At 37.1% G+C, this 18445-nt stretch overlaps 1 protein-coding gene across 5 annotated transcripts; it reads right to left on the bottom strand.

The window, feature by feature from the left end:
• Nucleotides 1-535: 535 nt before the first annotated feature.
• On the bottom strand, nucleotides 536-17383 carry dnajc5ga (DnaJ (Hsp40) homolog, subfamily C, member 5 gamma a). 5 transcript variants are annotated; one of them, XM_056269384.1, is made up of 7 exons: nucleotides 17230-17383; nucleotides 13593-13726; nucleotides 8359-8572; nucleotides 7390-7552; nucleotides 5352-5434; nucleotides 3136-3174; nucleotides 536-2546 (listed from the first exon to the last, which is right to left on the bottom strand). In XM_056269384.1, exons 2-5 carry the CDS (start codon nucleotides 13715-13717, stop codon nucleotides 5355-5357), a joined length of 582 nt encoding a protein of 193 aa, XP_056125359.1. In that variant the 5' UTR covers nucleotides 13718-13726; nucleotides 17230-17383; the 3' UTR covers nucleotides 536-2546; nucleotides 3136-3174; nucleotides 5352-5354. The 5 variants fall into 5 exon arrangements, with proteins under 5 accessions (XP_056125359.1, XP_056125361.1, XP_056125360.1 ...); XM_056269386.1 differs by having other exon boundaries at nucleotides 5352-5436; nucleotides 7395-7552; XM_056269385.1 differs by lacking the exon at nucleotides 3136-3174.
• Nucleotides 17384-18445: the final 1062 nt, after the last annotated feature.

The raw sequence follows: 18445 nt of genomic DNA, 5'->3' as shown, positions 1-18445 counted from the left end.
TATTGTCATTATGGCTTTTAGAAAAGCAAAAAAGCACTACTGACAGGCCATGCTATATTGTGAATATAGCCTTTGCTAACAGGGTTGCATACAAACTGTGTTCACAATTTAACCACAGGCTGCTATACCTTAAAGCTTAAAGAAGCCGACCTTCCCCACATCCAGGAAATTTGACAAATCATTTTTGGCCCACTCTCAGCAAAGGCATTGAAACTTGTCGTAACACACAGGAATCAAACCTTTCCACATGACCCTCACCATTATTAAATCCGAGTCTGCACTTCCTGTTAAGTATGTTGTAAGGACTGTTAATGAGTGTGTGGAGTTGTACTCTAAGCTGATTACAAGCTTATGGGTACAACTATAGCACATAAAGCAGCAGTGTGAAGTTAACCAGATAGCAGACATACGCTACCATTCATTTCCAACCACAGCCTAATAGTACCAATTAAAAAATGAAAACCTGACAGCCATGTAATCGCAACATGGACGTAAACTTGTGAAAAGCTAGTTCACAATAAGAATCACTCAAATGCAAGTTTTTACAAATCCCCATTTATTTAATGAATTCAGATTCAATAATATAAACACAATTAAATATGTGATGCATTACGAACCATGTTGAATAAAACAGGAGGAAAGTGACAATGTAGTGCCGTGGTTCTTAGCTTAGTTTTGGCCATTGGAAAATTCAGACCAGCCTTGGCTTTCCCCCCTCCTCATCAACAAAGTTATTACGCACAGCATCATTAAACTTAATATGTGCACTGGTGAAGAGGCCAAAACCTTTCAAATGCTTTAAAATCATTTGCACCCAAAACAAAGTGCCAAAAAAGTACAAATAAAAAAAAAAGAATTGATTGCAGTTATGTGCCTTGTCCATTGAAATGAAATGATCCAGTCAGCATGTAAATGTACCATTGGAAAAAAAATGTAACAGTTGGTTTGGAAGCAGATCATATCACAATGCTTTCTAATGAATGACTGCCCTCATCTCTTTATCTTAAAGTTTATTCTCTGAAAGCAATATCCAGTTTTTACGGGAAAAAAGAAAACGTCTTGGCTATAAGAAAATGCCCCCCCAAAATAACAAACAGAACAGACAGATGATCATACACTACTTGAAATTATTACATACTTTACTATTTGCACACAGAAACAAAATGCTGTACAATCCAAGTATATACTATGGCATTCGGAACAACAATTTATAGGGAGAACATTTGGCATCTACGGACTCTAATGTAGGGTTTCTAACAGTAACCTGACTATGGTTGAGTCTTTCACATTTAACACAATGGGCATTTCCTTATTGCTAAAATCACTAGTCTCTTGCAGATCCCAAATTTCAAAACGAAGTTTACACAGTGCATCATTTGAGTCAGAACATGTCATACACAATCTCAATTCTGATATATTAAAAATAAATAAGATCATTAAAAATATTTGCGTTTTGTTGTCATATACCTAAGGGCACGAGGAAAGCGTAGGTTTGCTCGATGATTTGGGATGGCGTTCATCAAAAGCAGGGTTGATCCCATTTGAACAAATGAAAAAAATTCACATTTACAGATATTCTTGCTTTCTCAGTTGATAAGTAGCCATAAGGGCTGAAGCCATTAGATTTGCATTAGAAGAAGCCTCCTATGAAGGTAGTGGGAAAAAAAGTGAAGAAAAAAAAAAACCTTTCACCAGCATATTCAAGCGATTTGATTTTAAGAAAATGTCCGACCATTGCACACGGCTTGGAATACCAAGCACGGCACATCAGATGACATTTGAGGCGTCTGCCTTGGCTTTGGTCAGAAAGAGACGTTACGCAGCTATGTCTTGCCACTTGATTAAGATTGACCGATCCAATCTTAAACGATATGCAACAATGCAAATGTAACTTGAGAACGAAAAACTCCAGTCTGAAGAAGCAAACTAAAAAAATTGCCATGTTATGGCTCCACTTTTGGATGAAGAGAAGTGTGAGGGGTTTTGCACACGTTCCTATGCTGTATAGTAGAGGCATGCTGATATTGCTTTGCATGCACTCACATGGTCATTCCACTCACATCCATGCTTCTAACACAAAACAAAAGAAAAAATTAAATAAATAGCCAGAACCAGAAAGAAACACCCCAAAAGCAAACCCACTTCCCTCCTGGAGCACTGCCCAATGGCACCAGTCTCATAGCTTTTGGAAATGAATGTGTGGTTACAGATAAACAGACAGACATACACACCAGTGGAGACACAGATAAAGTGAGATTGGCTTCCTTGTCTTTTGGCAAACTGTCACTCGTTTGCAGTGGGTCAGAGTCAGAGTATGACGCAGTGGCACAGTTTGGTCCTAGTGCCGTGATGCCCTGCGATCAGCATATTATATCAGGGGCCTTAGAGTCCATCAGCAGGACCCCCTCGACCTGATGACCGGGACCAGGACCAGGCAAGGGTGGCTCATTTCTGGGTGTTGTACACGGACTGGCTGGCTGTGAAATGCGTGGACTCTGAGGCGTTGATGGTGGAACTGGGCTGGATCCAAATGGGGAGATTTGAGCCTATAAAATAAATAATAAAAGGACAGAATTAGGATCTGGATATAATGCCTTCAATTACTTTAGCAAAACTACAAAGCAGTGGCCAACATGTATGGGTTTTCGACAATGCCAAGACGTACAAGTATGTATATTTATGTATAATAAAAAGATCAAATTTGCAGGATCCATTATCCATTGATTGTTGGTATCATGCTGTTTTAATACTACCAAGAGAGAAGAGACGAGAGAACCACCACTTCTTTTCATCTTCCAAGTCGGCAGAATTATCAACAGGCGGCGATAATCTCAAAATGTCCAAATATCAGCTGACATATCGGTACTATTAAAATGATGCAGATAAACGCAGACTCTAATTGTTTCAGTTTTGCATGAAGCCACCACTTTTGAGGATTAGACAGCAGGAGGTACAGAACATACAGTTTTACTGAGGCGCATTATCAATAGGTTTAAAGGTATGAATGATATGTGGGTTTCGCTAGCGGGAAATTTGCACACTAGGCCTACACTGTTCTCTATAGTGAAGCACAAAAGATGTTGTTTCTTGGGAATATGTCCAATGGTGGTCACAGCTCTGCTCCAAGAAACCTACCTCCCTTCCCTGATGCAGCTCTTCCAAATCACCGCCCCACTAACGGACAGCATCCATGTGCGGCAAAGAATAAAAATTGAACATTTCTTAATCAATTTGTTCATTGCAATTAATCACTCCTAGCAAAACATTAAAAATGAAAACAAAACACTGTAAACCTTGTTTAAATAACAGAGAGCTAAAGAAACAGAAGTGTGACACGAAACAGTAGTGGGGTGGTAAAATGGGCTATAGATGGAGATGCAAGGTGAGATGAAGATGACATTGGTGAACAGATGGCTGCGATGACAGGCCAGCGGTGCCTCAGTGCGAGACGGCTCGTGTTGATTGTGTTTCTATCGATGACATGCACCTGCTTTGACAGCTTTGCTTCATGCTGACGCAACCTTCCCAACAGAAAATCCCATTTCCTGCTGACTCATCCTCGCACTCACTGGCATATCCTAAGATCCTTTAACATAGTGGTTTTAATGCAGGATAATAATAATAATTCATGAATTCCTCATCATTAATTACATTTGTGTTACAAAACGCATAACATGTAGTAATGTTTAACCAGTGTTTCCCAGTGTGCCGTTAGTTTCACAATGAACCAAACATATTTTAAAACGTCTCATAATAACATAAAAGGTCTCTAACTGTGTTTTGCGCCATTGCTTTGGCAAAGTATACGTCAAACGAATTAATAATGAAAGTGCGATATGGCTTTTTGCCCACAAAATGCACAAGACGACGATTTATTTAAATACGTATATTTGTTTGCGCTGCGTGTTTCAAAGCGAAGTGCACACTTTTCTCACACAATCAGTTTGTGACCCGGTGTTTTCCGCACCTCAGAACGGCTCAGTTCACAGTAAATGAATGCAGTGAACTTCATCTCTGCACGTGTTGTGAGTTATTGTGAGTTTAATGTCAATTCACTGACTTTTTTCATTGTTCAATTTGCACACTGAACATGGGTTGGAGATCTTAATTTTGAACTCTCAATGAGCACCAGATTGATGAATTTAACTTTAATCTTCTTATATATATAATCTTTAATCTTCTTATACATAGTATACACTACTGTTCAAACGTTTGGGGCCAGTGAGATTTTTTAAGCTTTTGAATTAAGTCTATTATGCTCACAAAAGGCTGCATGTATTTGATAAAAAAAATATAGTAAAAACAGTAATATTATGAAACAGTATTACATTTTTTAGACACTTTTCTATTTTAATATATTTTAAAATGTAATTTACTGCTGATGCTGTTTCCATCAGCAGTAAATTACATTTTAAAATATATTCATCATTACTCTACCCCAGTGTTCAGTGTTCACACGATCCTTCAGAAATCATTCAAATATGCTGTTTTGATGCTTAAGAAACATTTCTTATAATTGTTGAAAATGGTGCTACGTTAAATTTTTTTCAGGATTCTTTGAATAGAAGTGTAAAAAAACAGCTTTTATTTAATGTAGAAATATTTTGCAACAATATAAAAGTCTTTAATGTCCCTTTGATCAATCAAATGCATCCTTTTTAGCTTCTTTAAATATATATATATATATATTTACAATATTTGAATAACTCTTGATATTAATATTTTTGTTAATATTAATAATGTTAATAAATTAATATATGAAATATTATAAAGTTATTAATTTCTCAGCTGTGTGGTCTGGCAGGCACTATCATAAACTAAATGGTCAGATGATGTCCTTCCACCTCCTGTTCATCAAACTCCAATACCTACAGGAGGATCAAAGTACTTGGCAGAAAAAGCCTCGGCCTGACAACATGCAAAACAAGGACATCCACAGCACGCACATGCAAAGCTTTAGGTTCATGCATGTGCCTAGTAAAGCAAACGCAACTCAAGATCTCCAGATAATGCAAGTCACTGGCTTTGGGTTTCAGTTCATTGCATAGTGTTTCAGTGCATAAAGTTCCTTAAAAAATAAAACATTGAATCTACTGATGAATGTGCTGTGAAAGTACTAGCACCGATTAATAAGCCTCAGCGAGGTCGTCAAGAAATTGGGCCTTACAATGTTTAATAAAGTCTGAAAACCAGATCCAATGACTAACTCGAAGCCTTTGTAACAGCAAATGCTGCACAGTAATCAAAATGTTAGTGAAAGACAATGGTGTGAATCATGGACAAACACAGGGTTTTGTAGGTAGACATTTACAATGGAGTGACTCATGCTGGCGATAAATATTTAGTCTTACAAGTCATTTTGAATCCGGTAAAGTTTCACTGCAGATTTCTGGAACAGGACTAGGTATAGGCTGGACAATAATTATTGTTTCACCTGTCGAGTAAAAGAGTAAAACCATTATCTGACATTACAGGTCACATGAAAGATTTCATTGTAATGTACTCTCTCACAGCTGAAAAAAAAGGATGGTTTATACTTTTAAATGTAAGCTTTAAACATGTAAACAATTTAAATCCACTTAGTTTGCACTAACTTCACATTAAGGGCAATATCTGTATGATATACTCTGTATAAAAATGTATATAGTCTACATTTTGTAATATTCATAAATATAAAAAATGGCACTTAAAAATACTGAAGTTGGCATCTTTAAGAATAACAGGAAATGTAAATAAAATCCTAACCACAAAAATAATCGAAAGATATAATACTCCAAAACATTTGTCAATATTACAGGACTGCAACATGCCAGTATTTCTTGTCTACTTAACTTGACTGTCATACATTTGCTAGTGCTAAATTTAGACACAACAAAATTGACCAAACACCTTGCGCTTGCACTCTATAAATAATATAAAAGCCATATTAGCATCAGGAAGACAAGAGGCGCTCAGTACCCAATGTCCTAGTTGACTGATACATACGCATCTTGAACGATCACAGCCAAGACAAGTGCAATGAGTCCTGTCTCATTTGACTCTTCATTAAATTCAACAAGAAGATAAACTGCAGACACCTTAAGGTCATTTCAAACACTAGATTAGACTGGAATACAAGACTGGACTATTAATATAAAATGTAGTGCAACATTTGAAGATGATGGGTGATTGTGGCGTTTCAATTTTATATGAATCGGAGGCAATCCATCTTCCATCATGTCCGCAGTAATATAATTTATCCCATATTTAAAGGACTAGACAGAATGATCCATCAGAACTGATTATACTCGAAAATATCCAACTTCTTTATTTTTTTTTCAATTTGTTTTGATGTTGAAATCCCTCTCTCCAAGTATGAGCATTAATAATAAACAACCCTCAGAGGGCAACCCAACAAAAGCACTGACATCTATATAAGCAAAATCAGAGTTATAAATAGCTGCATGTTTATTCTTTTTGCTTGATCTGGTAAATTTGTTCCTGCTGTACATGCCACCTGAGCAACATCACGTGTCTCTACCGAGACAGCAGGGATGATCACCCACCTCAACTGCGGATGAGACTTTAGCAAAGACTATCTAGTCTTCCCTTGTAAAATAGAGACATTATATAGTCAGCAGTGCTATATATTAATAAATGAATTCAGTGTATATAACTGCAAGTTATTAATTTCAAAAACGTCTGCCTACAAGTTTATACATGAAAAGAAAAGTAAAATTATACTCCATTTGGGGTCAGTAATATTTTTTTTGCAAGACATTAATGCTTTTATTCAGCAAGGATGGATTTATATTGATCAAAAGTGACCATAAAAACATTTGTAATGTTACAAAAGATTTATATTTCAAATAAATGCAAAAAAAATAATTAAGCAGCAAAAATGTTTTCAACTGTAATAAGAAATATTTCTGAAGGATCATGTGACACTGAAGATTGGAGTAATGATGCTGAAAAAGCATTTTAATATTCAAATAAAAATCATAATATCTCACAATACTACTGTTTTGACTATTTTTGATCAAATAAATCCAGCTTTTGGTGAGCATGTGAGATTTATTTAAAGAATATAAAATCGGACCAACCCCAAACTTGTGATTGGTATATTACGTATATATAGAAATTCAAAAAAGCACAAATTGCTGAAAGTAATAACTTGCAGTTCAATAATAATGATGTTGATCCTGTGGCCATTCTGACGGATTAAGTGAGTTAATTCAGTGAAAGATTCATCAGCAGAGTGATTCAAACAGCTAATTCCGGAGTTCATAAGCCTTTTGAACAATTCCCGACATCAACAAACTGCCAGATAAGCGATACATCAGTCATCCACCTAGTGTTACTATAGTCAGACCAAAACATGCTCCCCTTCCTAACAAACTCAAGGCTCACCTCCTCCTCCATCCTGCTCTGCTTTGATCTGGGCCTCCAGGTCTTCTGGGTCCACGTATTGGTAGTTGTCATCCTCCTCTGGTGGTTTGCACTTTCCACAGCAGAAACAGCAGCAGCAACAGCAGCAGCAACAGGAGAAAACGGCACAGCACATGACCGTAGCCTGCGGAAAAAACAAACCTCAGATCATAGATCTCAGAAAGGCACATGTTGGAAGCTTAATGCCACGGCGACAGGGACGTTAGCAAGATGCTACCACCAGCTACTACTCAGTCCTAGTCGGTCAGTCACTATACTGACATTGTTGGTCAGACACTATCATGCTAGAAAGTTCGAGGAGCTTTCGATAGCTCCTAAGCTGAAACACAAGGGAAATGATTGGCAAAAAAACAAAGCACATCAGCAATTATTTATAGCTTTGTAGATCAAAAAGAAACAAAAAACGGATGCATTTTGATCAGACTCAGCTGTCTTGCTTTCTGTATCAAGCCTATTTGAGAAAATTATTGCATGTGGATCAAAAGCCACCATCATCTGTAAAGTAAATTCTGAACGTATAGATCTCAAATAGAACAAAGCTTGCTAAATAACATCTGTTCTGCTCAGATTATGACAGTGGCTTGGAGTGACAATTTCCTGCTGAAATCATTCTGCTCTTTTCTCGATTTCAGGTTTTCTATTGCCCACTAATCTCTTCTGGTGACAGAAACCCAGAGTTCACACAGTCTGCATTGTTTATTTTTGATCGCTGTATTTCCAATAATATTAAAAAAATTCACTCTTAGAAAAGAGATTTTTTTTAAACGTTTTTTTTTTTCTTTTCTTCGTGCTAAGCAAACTCATTTCATCAAAACTGCATCTCTGAGTAAGTGAATGTCACCAAAGAGTGTCAGTGTAGAGTTTAAGTAAAGACGGTCAGTAATGACTTTTTTTTTTCATGCAACTGTTTATAGGGAATCGAGCTCTCACCTTGAACCACCACTTTGACATGAGGAAGTAGTATTTGACACTCTCTTCTCCAAACTGCTCGGACACGTAGAGCCCCATGGAACCATACTCATCGTAGATTTTGCGTTTGGTCTCATCTGTGAGGATTGAGTTGGCATTGTTGATTTCCTTGAACTTGTCTGCAGCTTCAGGGTTTTCTGGATTCTTGTCTGGATGGTATTTCAGAGCTAGTTTTCTTTAAAAACAAAGAATTTTGTGTGTCATGAATCTTTTGTAAAACCCTGTTTGCAGTGCAAACAACTCAATTGAAATGATTAAAACTTGTTAACAGATATTATATGGCTTCTATCATGGTCAATGCAAAGTACATAAAAATGAGTGTTTATTTCAATAATAATTACGATAATAAATAATAAATCACCAAACTTGTTCCCTGGACAAATTCAAACAAATTGAAGGAGACAAAAAAAAAATGGAGTAGTTCGTGTCAGAATCAATTCAAATGCTTATTGCTAAGTAAAAAAAAAAGAGAAGCCTTATATTTGTATTTAAAGTATTAGTAATAATGTTAAAAATAATACAATGATGTACATAAAATGTAAATTGTTAAAATAATGAATATATATATATATGCAATTTAAATAACTTTTTTGTTAATGAAAAGAACATTACTAATTATTTTAAAATCACTTTTGTATAAAATGAGTATAGTGTAAAATATATTGAAAAAAATAATATTGATATCCTAAAATAAGACAAGACAAAATTACCGGTAGGTAATATATTTTGTGTAATAATTGGTACTTTGATAGCAGCACTGGTGAATGTACTTTCATCTTTATAAAAAGGTTAATGAGATTAATTTACAACCATTTCAAAATAATTCTGAAATAGCAAATTAAAGGGGATGGGGTCATGACATAAATCAAATTTGCCTTGATCGTTTGACATAGAAGAGTTCTTTGTACCATTAAAACATTCTGCTTCCTAAATTCTTAAAGCTACAATGTGTCATTTTTTTTGCAGCTAGGGGTCGCTAACCTCTTACAATAACAAAGGCGTAGGTTGATGACGCAAAATTCCAGCAGAATTATGGAACTTGTCAAGCTGATGGATCTAATAATGTTTATGGATGAGTGAATACATTGATGTTTTTATCATGACTGTGGTATGAAGCAGGGAGAGATTGCTAATGAGAGACAGATATCTGCGCCACACACGAGTCCCGTGGATATAAAGGAATAAGGACATTTCATTCTACCGAACTACCCACAAGTGCTGTATTAATACTCACACAAGTCAGTTTATTAGACGAATGAAACTTGTTGTGAGGTAACGCAGCGCTGTTTCACTTGGTCTACACTATCACACTAAACTGGCATTTGAGTGTGTTGAAAGTTATAATGTTATTCTGTGTGTTAGTTTGTTGGCTGTATGAGACTAGCAGTAAGCTAATCAACATTTGAATAACATACTGATCATATTCTAACATTTCATCATGTTGAGCTATATAACATTGATTAGTTTTATGTACATTTGCTCACTTGTCTAATAAAGTACACGCAAGAGCTCTGTCAAGTCAAAGTTAGTCCCGGACGTGAAGCTCTCGGCATTTCGAAAACGCCACAATGATACTAGCCTCGTTTCCACTGCCGGGCCAGGGCTAACAGCGAGCCGAGCCGAGCCAGTGGCCTCGGGCCTCAAGCACCGGGCTTGCGTTTGCACTGCCGGGCCAGTAGCCCCGCAGCGCTGCCCTAAACCCCGCCCCTAACACGCCTTTCTGGATCAAACGTCATACAACCCAACCCATTTCAGCGGGTATTATGAATTTATTTATTTTTTAAGTTAGGAAGATAGCATGTATATTAACTCACCGGCCGTGGCTGCAGCCTGCAATAGTGTCCAGATTGTCTCGCGAATCGCCACTAACAGAGGGACGGTGTCCCAGCACACCGTCCATCAAGTCGAACCATGTAATTTGGAAAGTTCCTTCTCTGAGCTCCGCTTTGTCCATTGTGCGTTTGAATCGTCTTGTACAATACTGCGCCCGCAACTTTTTTTTTTCCTGAACTTGAAGCGTTGCTCGCTGAATGCTTAGCTTAGAAAGTTCAGCATAGATGTATTTTATAACGTCTTCGTTTCTTCACACGCCGTCAAATTGACGTTGTACCCTTTCTTCTGCCCAAATGCTCAGAAGAGCTTTGGTATCTTCGACAGACCAGTACAGGCGATTCACCATTTTGAGCAGCGATTATTTTGCGCGATATAAAAAAGTGAAATGTGCATCTTGCTTCAGATCATAACGTTCCATAACACCGATAAACTCCGCCTTTTACCTTGACCACGCCTCTAGCCCGAGCTGGCCCGCTTTGGCCCAAGGTATTCGACGGGCCAGAAATCCTGGCTGTTGGCCCCGAGTAAGCCCCGATCAAGCCCCGGAAGTGACAGTGGAAAACGCGACTGGCTCTGGCACGCACTAGCATGGCTCGGCCCTGGCCCGGCAGTGGAAACGCGGCTATTGATCCTCGTTTTAGTTCTTCTTTTGTCACAAAGTCTACTTGCCATGGTCCATAATGTTTGAACGAAACAACAACAACAGAGTGAGCGTGCCGCTAGACGTAACGCAGTTGTCCACGTCTGTCGCCATGGTTACTATGGCAGTACGAGCAGAAACCAGGGATAACACGGATATTACGCCATTGACAGGCGACAAGTGAACAGGGAGTCCGGTACAGCTTATTATTTAAAATTGAAATTTCTCTGAAATTAAAAATCTTTGGGAACTTTTGGGATATTGTAAGTACACAACTGCAGGAAATATAATCACACTGTGCAAGTAATTTTTGGATATTTTATTACAAAATGCTTACATATTGTACCTTTAAGTTTCTTAAAATGTCCTCTTCATTACAAAGCATTTATTTAATCAAGCTCCAAAAACAGCTTGTTAGGATATTGCGGGATCTGTGACATCACACAGGCAAATACATTTGATAACAGTGAGGGTCTCAGAGCGACTTTATTCATTATTAAGTGGCTGGTTAAGCACATTATTAATGAGAAGAAACTCATTTAGTCCAATCTCTGTGCTGTATTCTACATGAGATTGCATTACACCTAAGAATTCAAATGTCACGAAAGGCTGTTTCAGGTCTGTTCATTCATCTCTGTAGTGTTATCTTTCAGAGACACTTTGTTTCTTCGTGTGCATTTGGCTCCCAACCAACACACAAGGAAAAAGGAAAAAGCACACAAGAAACGAGCATGAGAGCGTTTTCTGCGCTGAAGGAGGATTATATGTTTGTTCAGAGCATTTTGTTTGGTAAACGCGTGTAATGGAGAATTCACAAAAAAGCTTTTGTTGAAAGATGAAGTGCCAACTGTATTAAATCTGACAGCAGCTGCATCACAAACCACAAGTAAGATTTCATAATGCTTAATTTGTCTGCCTATATGGATAATGCTTTCCAAACACTTAAGCCCCATTTACACCTGGTATTAAAATGCGATCTGTATCCAGATAAGTTATCCGGATAATAAGTGTTCTGATCTTACCTTTGCGTTTACACCTTGTATTTTTAATGCGTTCTCGTTATCCACATTGAGTTCGGATCTCTGTCCTCCAGAGTGACACCTGCGCGTGAGCACTGAGGTGGCGGGAAATCAGCTGTAGTTTGTCAACATGGCAGGAGTAGGATCGTTAGAGATGCTATTACTGTACCGCCTGGCCTGTTTCTACTTTTTCTCTGTCGCAGTAGGGGTCATTTTCAACGTTTTTCTATTAGGAGCAAACAGAAAAGACGACAGGCCCTGTTTGCAGCTGTTGTTTTTGCGGCTACTGTGAATGCTACGACAGTGAACCGGTCTCTGTGGATGTTTAGCTTAACGTTACTTCTGAGGGGTGTGGTTTTCGCGGGCAGAGGATGACGTTTGGCAGGTACAAATGCCATCACATCGTACGGATTGCGTTTACACCTAGTAAAGATCCGAACACAATGCGAGCCAGACTACCTCCAGATGTGGTCAGGCAGATCCGATCACAACGTATTTACACCTTGCATTAACATGCGTTTTTTATTATCCGGATAACTTATCTGGATACAGATCGCATTTTAATACCAGGTGTAAATGCAATAGCGAGTGGCCATTGATACCGTTTCCTATGCAATGGCACTAGCCAATCATAACAGTGGGTGTTTACTGACAAGCCTTAAATGAGTCGTCCCTTAAACACTGATTCAGTTCAGAATAATAGTTGTATTGCATATATACAGTGGTGGACGTCAAGTACTTGAGGTAATGTACAGATAACTTAAAATATTACTCCAGTAAAAGTTTGAAGTACTCCTTTCCAATTTTACCTGATTAAAAGTACAAAAGTAAAGATTTTAATGTACTTAAGTATTAAAAGTAAAAAAGTACTGATCAATGAATGTTTGTTTTGTAATTTTATATACTTAGGGTATATACTTTTACATTAATTTTATATTATATATTTTATATAATCCTTCTGCTCAAAATACCTGGGGGAGGGGGAATTGCTGGGTCTAACATCATTATGAATTGTCAGTAGCCAGCACTAGTCAGTAAGAAAGATTAGTGGATGCAGATACATAATATGTAATGCGTGTTGACAGATGTCACAGGGATAAATGCATAACATTTTAAAATGAACGCTATGCAAACATACTAATTTTATATCATTTGAAGATGCTACGGCAGTGAGGAAGAATGCAAGTGCAAAAATTGATTATTTTAATGTTATCTTGTGTTTTTTAAACTTAAAATCTACGCCGTTGAGATGGTGATATGGACATGCATTCAAGCATTACAGCTTACCATTTTACAGCAGATTTAGTTCACAAACAACTGACAGTTGTGACCTAAAGATGAGTTTCATTTACAATAATCAATCCTAAAATTCATCATTTGTAATTTACTTTCCGCTCCATCAGTTGTACGCGCACCAAAGTTCTGAGGATGTCCCAGTTCTCTGCTCATTTTGAGTCAGACTTGTATTCAGTTAACTAGAGACTCGCTCTCAACGGATCATTGAATCAGTGAGTTGTTCACTCGAGAATAGTCCAAATCGCAAAAGAATCATACATTGCGATTTGTAAACCGATTTACCAGGTTCATTGAAAAGAATCAGCTCATTCACGAATCGGACACGGCTGTCGCGTCTCAGAGCACATGGCAATTTCTTCAGAAAAAAGAAAAAGAGTAACGATATGTTTTATGAAATAAACCGGTACCTGTAGGCTCTTTTAATGTCCTCTGCTGTGGCCCCTTTCTCCAGTCCCAGCACCTTGTATAAACTGTCCCCTGTAGTGGACATCTTCCTTTGAGGCCTGTCAGAGGGTGGCTTGACATCTGCCATGATTCAATGCTAAACAACAGGAAAAAACAGACAAAATGATGCATTCAAAAAATTAATTGCATCCAAAGGGAGCTGCTCTTCAAACTCTTCTGCGGCAGCCCATTATTGACACACGGAACAATGTACACAGCCAAAGCAAGCAGAAAGCACTCGGCTCTATTTTAACAACACACTGTGCAAGTACAAGGTGTGGCGAAGGTGAATTCTGTTGATGTTGAAATAACAGGTGCAGGTTTTGGATGTTTATGAGTAATCCATCAGGAAATGACTTAAACACTACTAAGAAACCATAAATAAGATGTTTGCACTCATAATGATAGGATATGTACCAGCATGCAACGGTGGGCAGAACAACGGCTTCCCGATTCTCATAACGCCTTTGCTAAAGAAGATTATGTTTTGCTGATCTCACAAACCCCATGTTGACAAAGGCTAATAGACGCTTGTATACACATGACACCTGTCCTGATCATGAAAGCCCATTTTAAGTGGTTTAAACACTGAACATGGATCTTTCTGAGAAATACTTTCATCTGAACCACATCACCACCATTGTGAAACTAATGCTTCTCAAGTTTAAACTGGCAAAAACACACATTTTGTAGTCATTTATAATGTCACAAAAGAATTGTTTCAGACATATCCGATAAGCGCTTGAACACAATGTCCAATCAGAGGTGTTTACGATTCCACTCAACAGCGCTCAAAGCGTCACAAATACTTTTTTTTATTACTATTTTTAACTTTTCATTCATCAAATAATCCTGAAAAATAACCTATCAAGATTTCCACAAAAAAATAAGCAGCACAAAGGTTTTTAACATTGATAATAAGAAATGTTTCCTGAGCAGCAAATCAGTATATTGGAATAAATTCTGAAGGATCATGTGACACTGAAGACTGGAGTAATGATGCTGAAAATTCAGCAAAATATATACAAAATGGAAAAGAGTTATTTCAAATTTGTAAAGTTGTAATAATATTTACAGAATATTGCTGTTTTTACTGTACATTTGATCAAATAAATGCAGTCATGGTGATCATAAGAGACTTTGTTAAAACACATTTAAAAACTTACCGACCAAAACTTAAATTATTTTGTGTATTTATTATTGCAAATGCAAAATAGACACTTGAATACATCATCCGCAATGCTCCATGAGGGAGGGCGGTTGCTGCTCACGTCTTTTACAACAGTTTGTTTCCATGGTAACAGTGATTTCTCTGATAGGAATTATGGGTAGTAGTACTGTTCTTCAACAAAAATCTGGCAATTAAACTCTGAGGTGATTTCTACAGAAGGGACTTGCACCTTTTACAGAAGCTTGAAAGTTTACACTCTCAATTTCTTTTGGGGAGAAATGAATAGAATATTACATCCAAAACTCTACTGCTGCACTCTAGTCCAGTCTTTCCAAGTTGCAAACCCCTAAGCCACACTGACTTTTAAGCTTGAAATAATTTCTATTCGTTCGTTCAAGAAAAGTTTAGAGCCAGTTAAGACAGAGATGATCACACAACTAGAGATATAATAACAGCCTGGTAAAACAATCATAAGACAGATTCACATCTTCAATGAAGGTTGCACTAGAAAGCTAACCGATCATCACCTGTATCAGACTGCAGCTGTGCGAGCTTCAGATGAGCCTCTGTTCATCAAGCTGTAAGCTTATCTCAGGCTTAACTCTACAGTCGGTGTATTTTGGATGAATCTAGCGGCTGTGCCAACGTCTGATGAGAACGCACACTAAATCACTATTCACACAGGTCACTTTCTTCCAGATGATGACAACTGGCTCAATGCTCTAAAATGAACCAGTCCGACATGATGAAGCTGACACAACTTTATATGCCATTTCAATTCAAAACTAATGCAACAAACATACACCAATGCTCCCAGACCAGTTCAAAATCGTTAGAAACATGATCAACAATACCTTTAAAAGTCAAGGCAGCTAATAATAATAATAATAATAACAACATGATTTTCATGAATCTGCTAATCATTTGAAGACACGTTGCTTTGGAAGTCAAAATCTAGTTGTAATACCTATATTCAGCAAAAATGCATTGAATTGATCAAAAGTACCAACAAAGAATCCTGAAAAAAGTATAACAGTTTCCACAAAAATATTCAGCAGCACAATTGTTTTTAACATTGATATTAATAAGAAATGCAGGAGCAGCAAATCAGCATTATTTCTGAAAGATCATGTGACACTGAAGACTGGAAAATTCAGCTTTGTCATCACAGGAATAAATTACATTTTTACCATAAATCAAAATTGTATTATTTATATTATAATTATAATTAACAGTTATTTTAAATTAAAATATTTCACAATATTACTGTATTTTGATCAAATAAATGCAGCTTTGGTGGCCCAGGAGCAGAAAATATCTAAACCTCTCTAGAAGCACTGTACTTGGCTGTTTTCTTTCAACATTTGATAGATTGAAAGACTTTATGACCAATGGAAAGGCATTAAAACTTTAATTTTAACAGAGGACTTGATGTCTTTGAAAGGACCAGTGGGTGATGTAATCAATCTCAATTCACATAATAAAGATGTATTAATATTTCATTTGCACACGTTTGGGCCTGACATCAATGTTCAATCTAAATGGTCGAACTCAAACCCACTGTTTAGAAGTAAATCATTACCTCCATCTCTCAAAGACCAGGTAAACATGTGGCTTGTTCAGCCAACCCTTATTGGGTAGATTGAACAATAGATAATGACCTGTCTAAAAAATGACACTACTCAAAACAACAAAAACAACTGTTTAAAATGGAGCAGAAAAACTATTTATTAGAAATACATGTGATATAATTTGCTTTCACAATAGTTCTACATCAATAGATCTGAACAAAAACACGTGTTAACTCTCCAGTCACCGCATTTAAACATCTGGGATGAGTCTTGTGACGTCACGCGTTCATTGATAAGGTTTATTTTTGTCCTGTCGTGCATATGCACCCGAGTTATTATCATAGTCATCATTTATTTACATTACTTACTGGCTTTTGTAACGGGCAAGTGTCCTTGTAAAACTATAATCCAGTCTTAATCCAGTAAAGATTACTATCCCCTTCAGACCCTGTCTTTTCCTTCACTCTTCACTTTAACCATGACCCGTTTGGTTTGACCTGGGCAACAGCTACTAGAAACAATATCTAAGATCAGTTAACACAGGTACACGTGGAGTTTATTCATCTTTATTCGGGATTATTGGATCTGGGAGGAACGAAATTCGACCGTCTAATTCATACCTAATGTCAACAATACCACTTTGAATATAAACCTTCTTGCAAACGTACATTCATAACACAACTAATATGAAATTCATACACGATGCTGACTGGTTTATAGGGCCATTATGAATTTGCAATTACTTTTATCGATGAAGCAAACGGCTGACTAGGCAGTTAGCATTAGCAGGTTTAGCAACGATAGCAAATTTGTGTGGATTTTAAGATGCAAATTTCAGCACAGTCGATTGGAACTCACCTTGTACAGGGTGGTAATGTGTTAGTCAATTGTGGCTGAATCATAGAGGACTCAGCCGAATGGTTCTTTAGATATCCTAGGTACAGCTCCTCATTGCTATCGCCGCATGCATGTCCTCCCTGCCTTGAAAGCGTAGAGCGCTCTGAGGACGCTCTTGATTACTGGAGTCGACTCTTTGAACCAAGTCTCCAGCATGTTCGGCTCCCTTGAAATGGGAATCGCGCACAAGGGCACGATCTGGGAGTCGATTCTTTAGCGGAGTTGACTCTCGTTCTATGGATTAAGACCGTAGAATGCCATTGGACGTAATCGATGCTTTGACTTTGATTTACTGAAACGACTCCAGTCCAGGACGTATTCTATCAGGTGTAGCTGGTTAATACAGCCTTTTTATCAGTAAAAGCAAAAATACTTCACAGGTTAAACACACCCCACATAAGGCGGGGTTGAATTTAAGACTCAAAATCATGTGAAAAACAAGGGGTTATGTAGTTTATTTCAGTTTTCAAAATAAAAGTCAGAAGAAGCGCAGTTTAGCAACGACGTAAATTTGCAGGCCGCGAGTTCCCATCATTTTTCTAAGTTTCTTTTAGCGGGGTTTGGCTTATTTACACACATTTTAAATAATAATAATAATAATAATAAATCAAATCAAATGATTTTGTACTCATTTAAAAATCAATAATGAAAACACCATGGAAATGTTAGATTTTGGGGCGAGATTGTCGATTTCAATGTTAATTTTATTTAAATGTAAATTTATATAAATTTAACAGATGTCATTTTTGCGTACTTGGACTTTTTCCTTGATTTGGACCATTTTGATTATAAATGCTTTGGTGAAGTTGTCAAGTGTAGAAAACATCCAATAAAAGTTTTAGTCTTACAGTCTAGCAAATATTCAGGGGCTTTATGATGATATTGTCTCCTTTTATTTCTACTTGTACATTGCGTGCTTATAGGGCAGGCAGACTGTATGATGTTGCAGTGGAATGACATTAAAGAGCAGAGAAAGGTCTGAGATTGCAATTTTTTTTTATTTGCTAAAAATACAAATTACAAAAGTTTTACTCCATAATGAAGAATAATCTTCCTACAATACTGTATATCTACCTATTTGCACCAAGAGGATTGAGTAACAAAAGTCTGGTCTCCAAAAGGAATGTCAAAATACAGAATTAACAATTGTAACAGTAAGATATGTAGTGGTAAAATT

This window comes from Rhinichthys klamathensis, unplaced genomic scaffold, assembly GCF_029890125.1.
Source record: "Rhinichthys klamathensis goyatoka isolate OS25496 unplaced genomic scaffold, OSU_Roscu_1.1 h1tg000281l_1, whole genome shotgun sequence".
NCBI lineage: Eukaryota > Metazoa > Chordata > Actinopteri > Cypriniformes > Leuciscidae > Rhinichthys > Rhinichthys klamathensis.
The sequence above is the reverse complement of the archived record's forward strand: the minus strand, read 5'-3'. Positions and strand labels throughout refer to the sequence as shown.

What these genes read in the sequence shown, in the direction of transcription:
- dnajc5ga (XM_056269383.1), bottom strand. Translation starts at nt 13,717, where the DNA reads ATGGCAGATGTCAAGCCACCCTCTGACAGGCCTCAAAGGAAGATGTCC. An exon ending in GACATTAAAAGAGCCTACAG is followed by an intron (nt 8,573 to 13,592) that starts GTACCGGTTTAT and finishes TTGTTTTTAAAG; the next exon opens with AAAACTAGCTCTGAAATACC. An exon ending in AGAGCAGGATGGAGGAGGAG is followed by an intron (nt 2,547 to 7,389) that starts GTGAGCCTTGAG and finishes TTTATTTTATAG; the next exon opens with GCTCAAATCTCCCCATTTGG.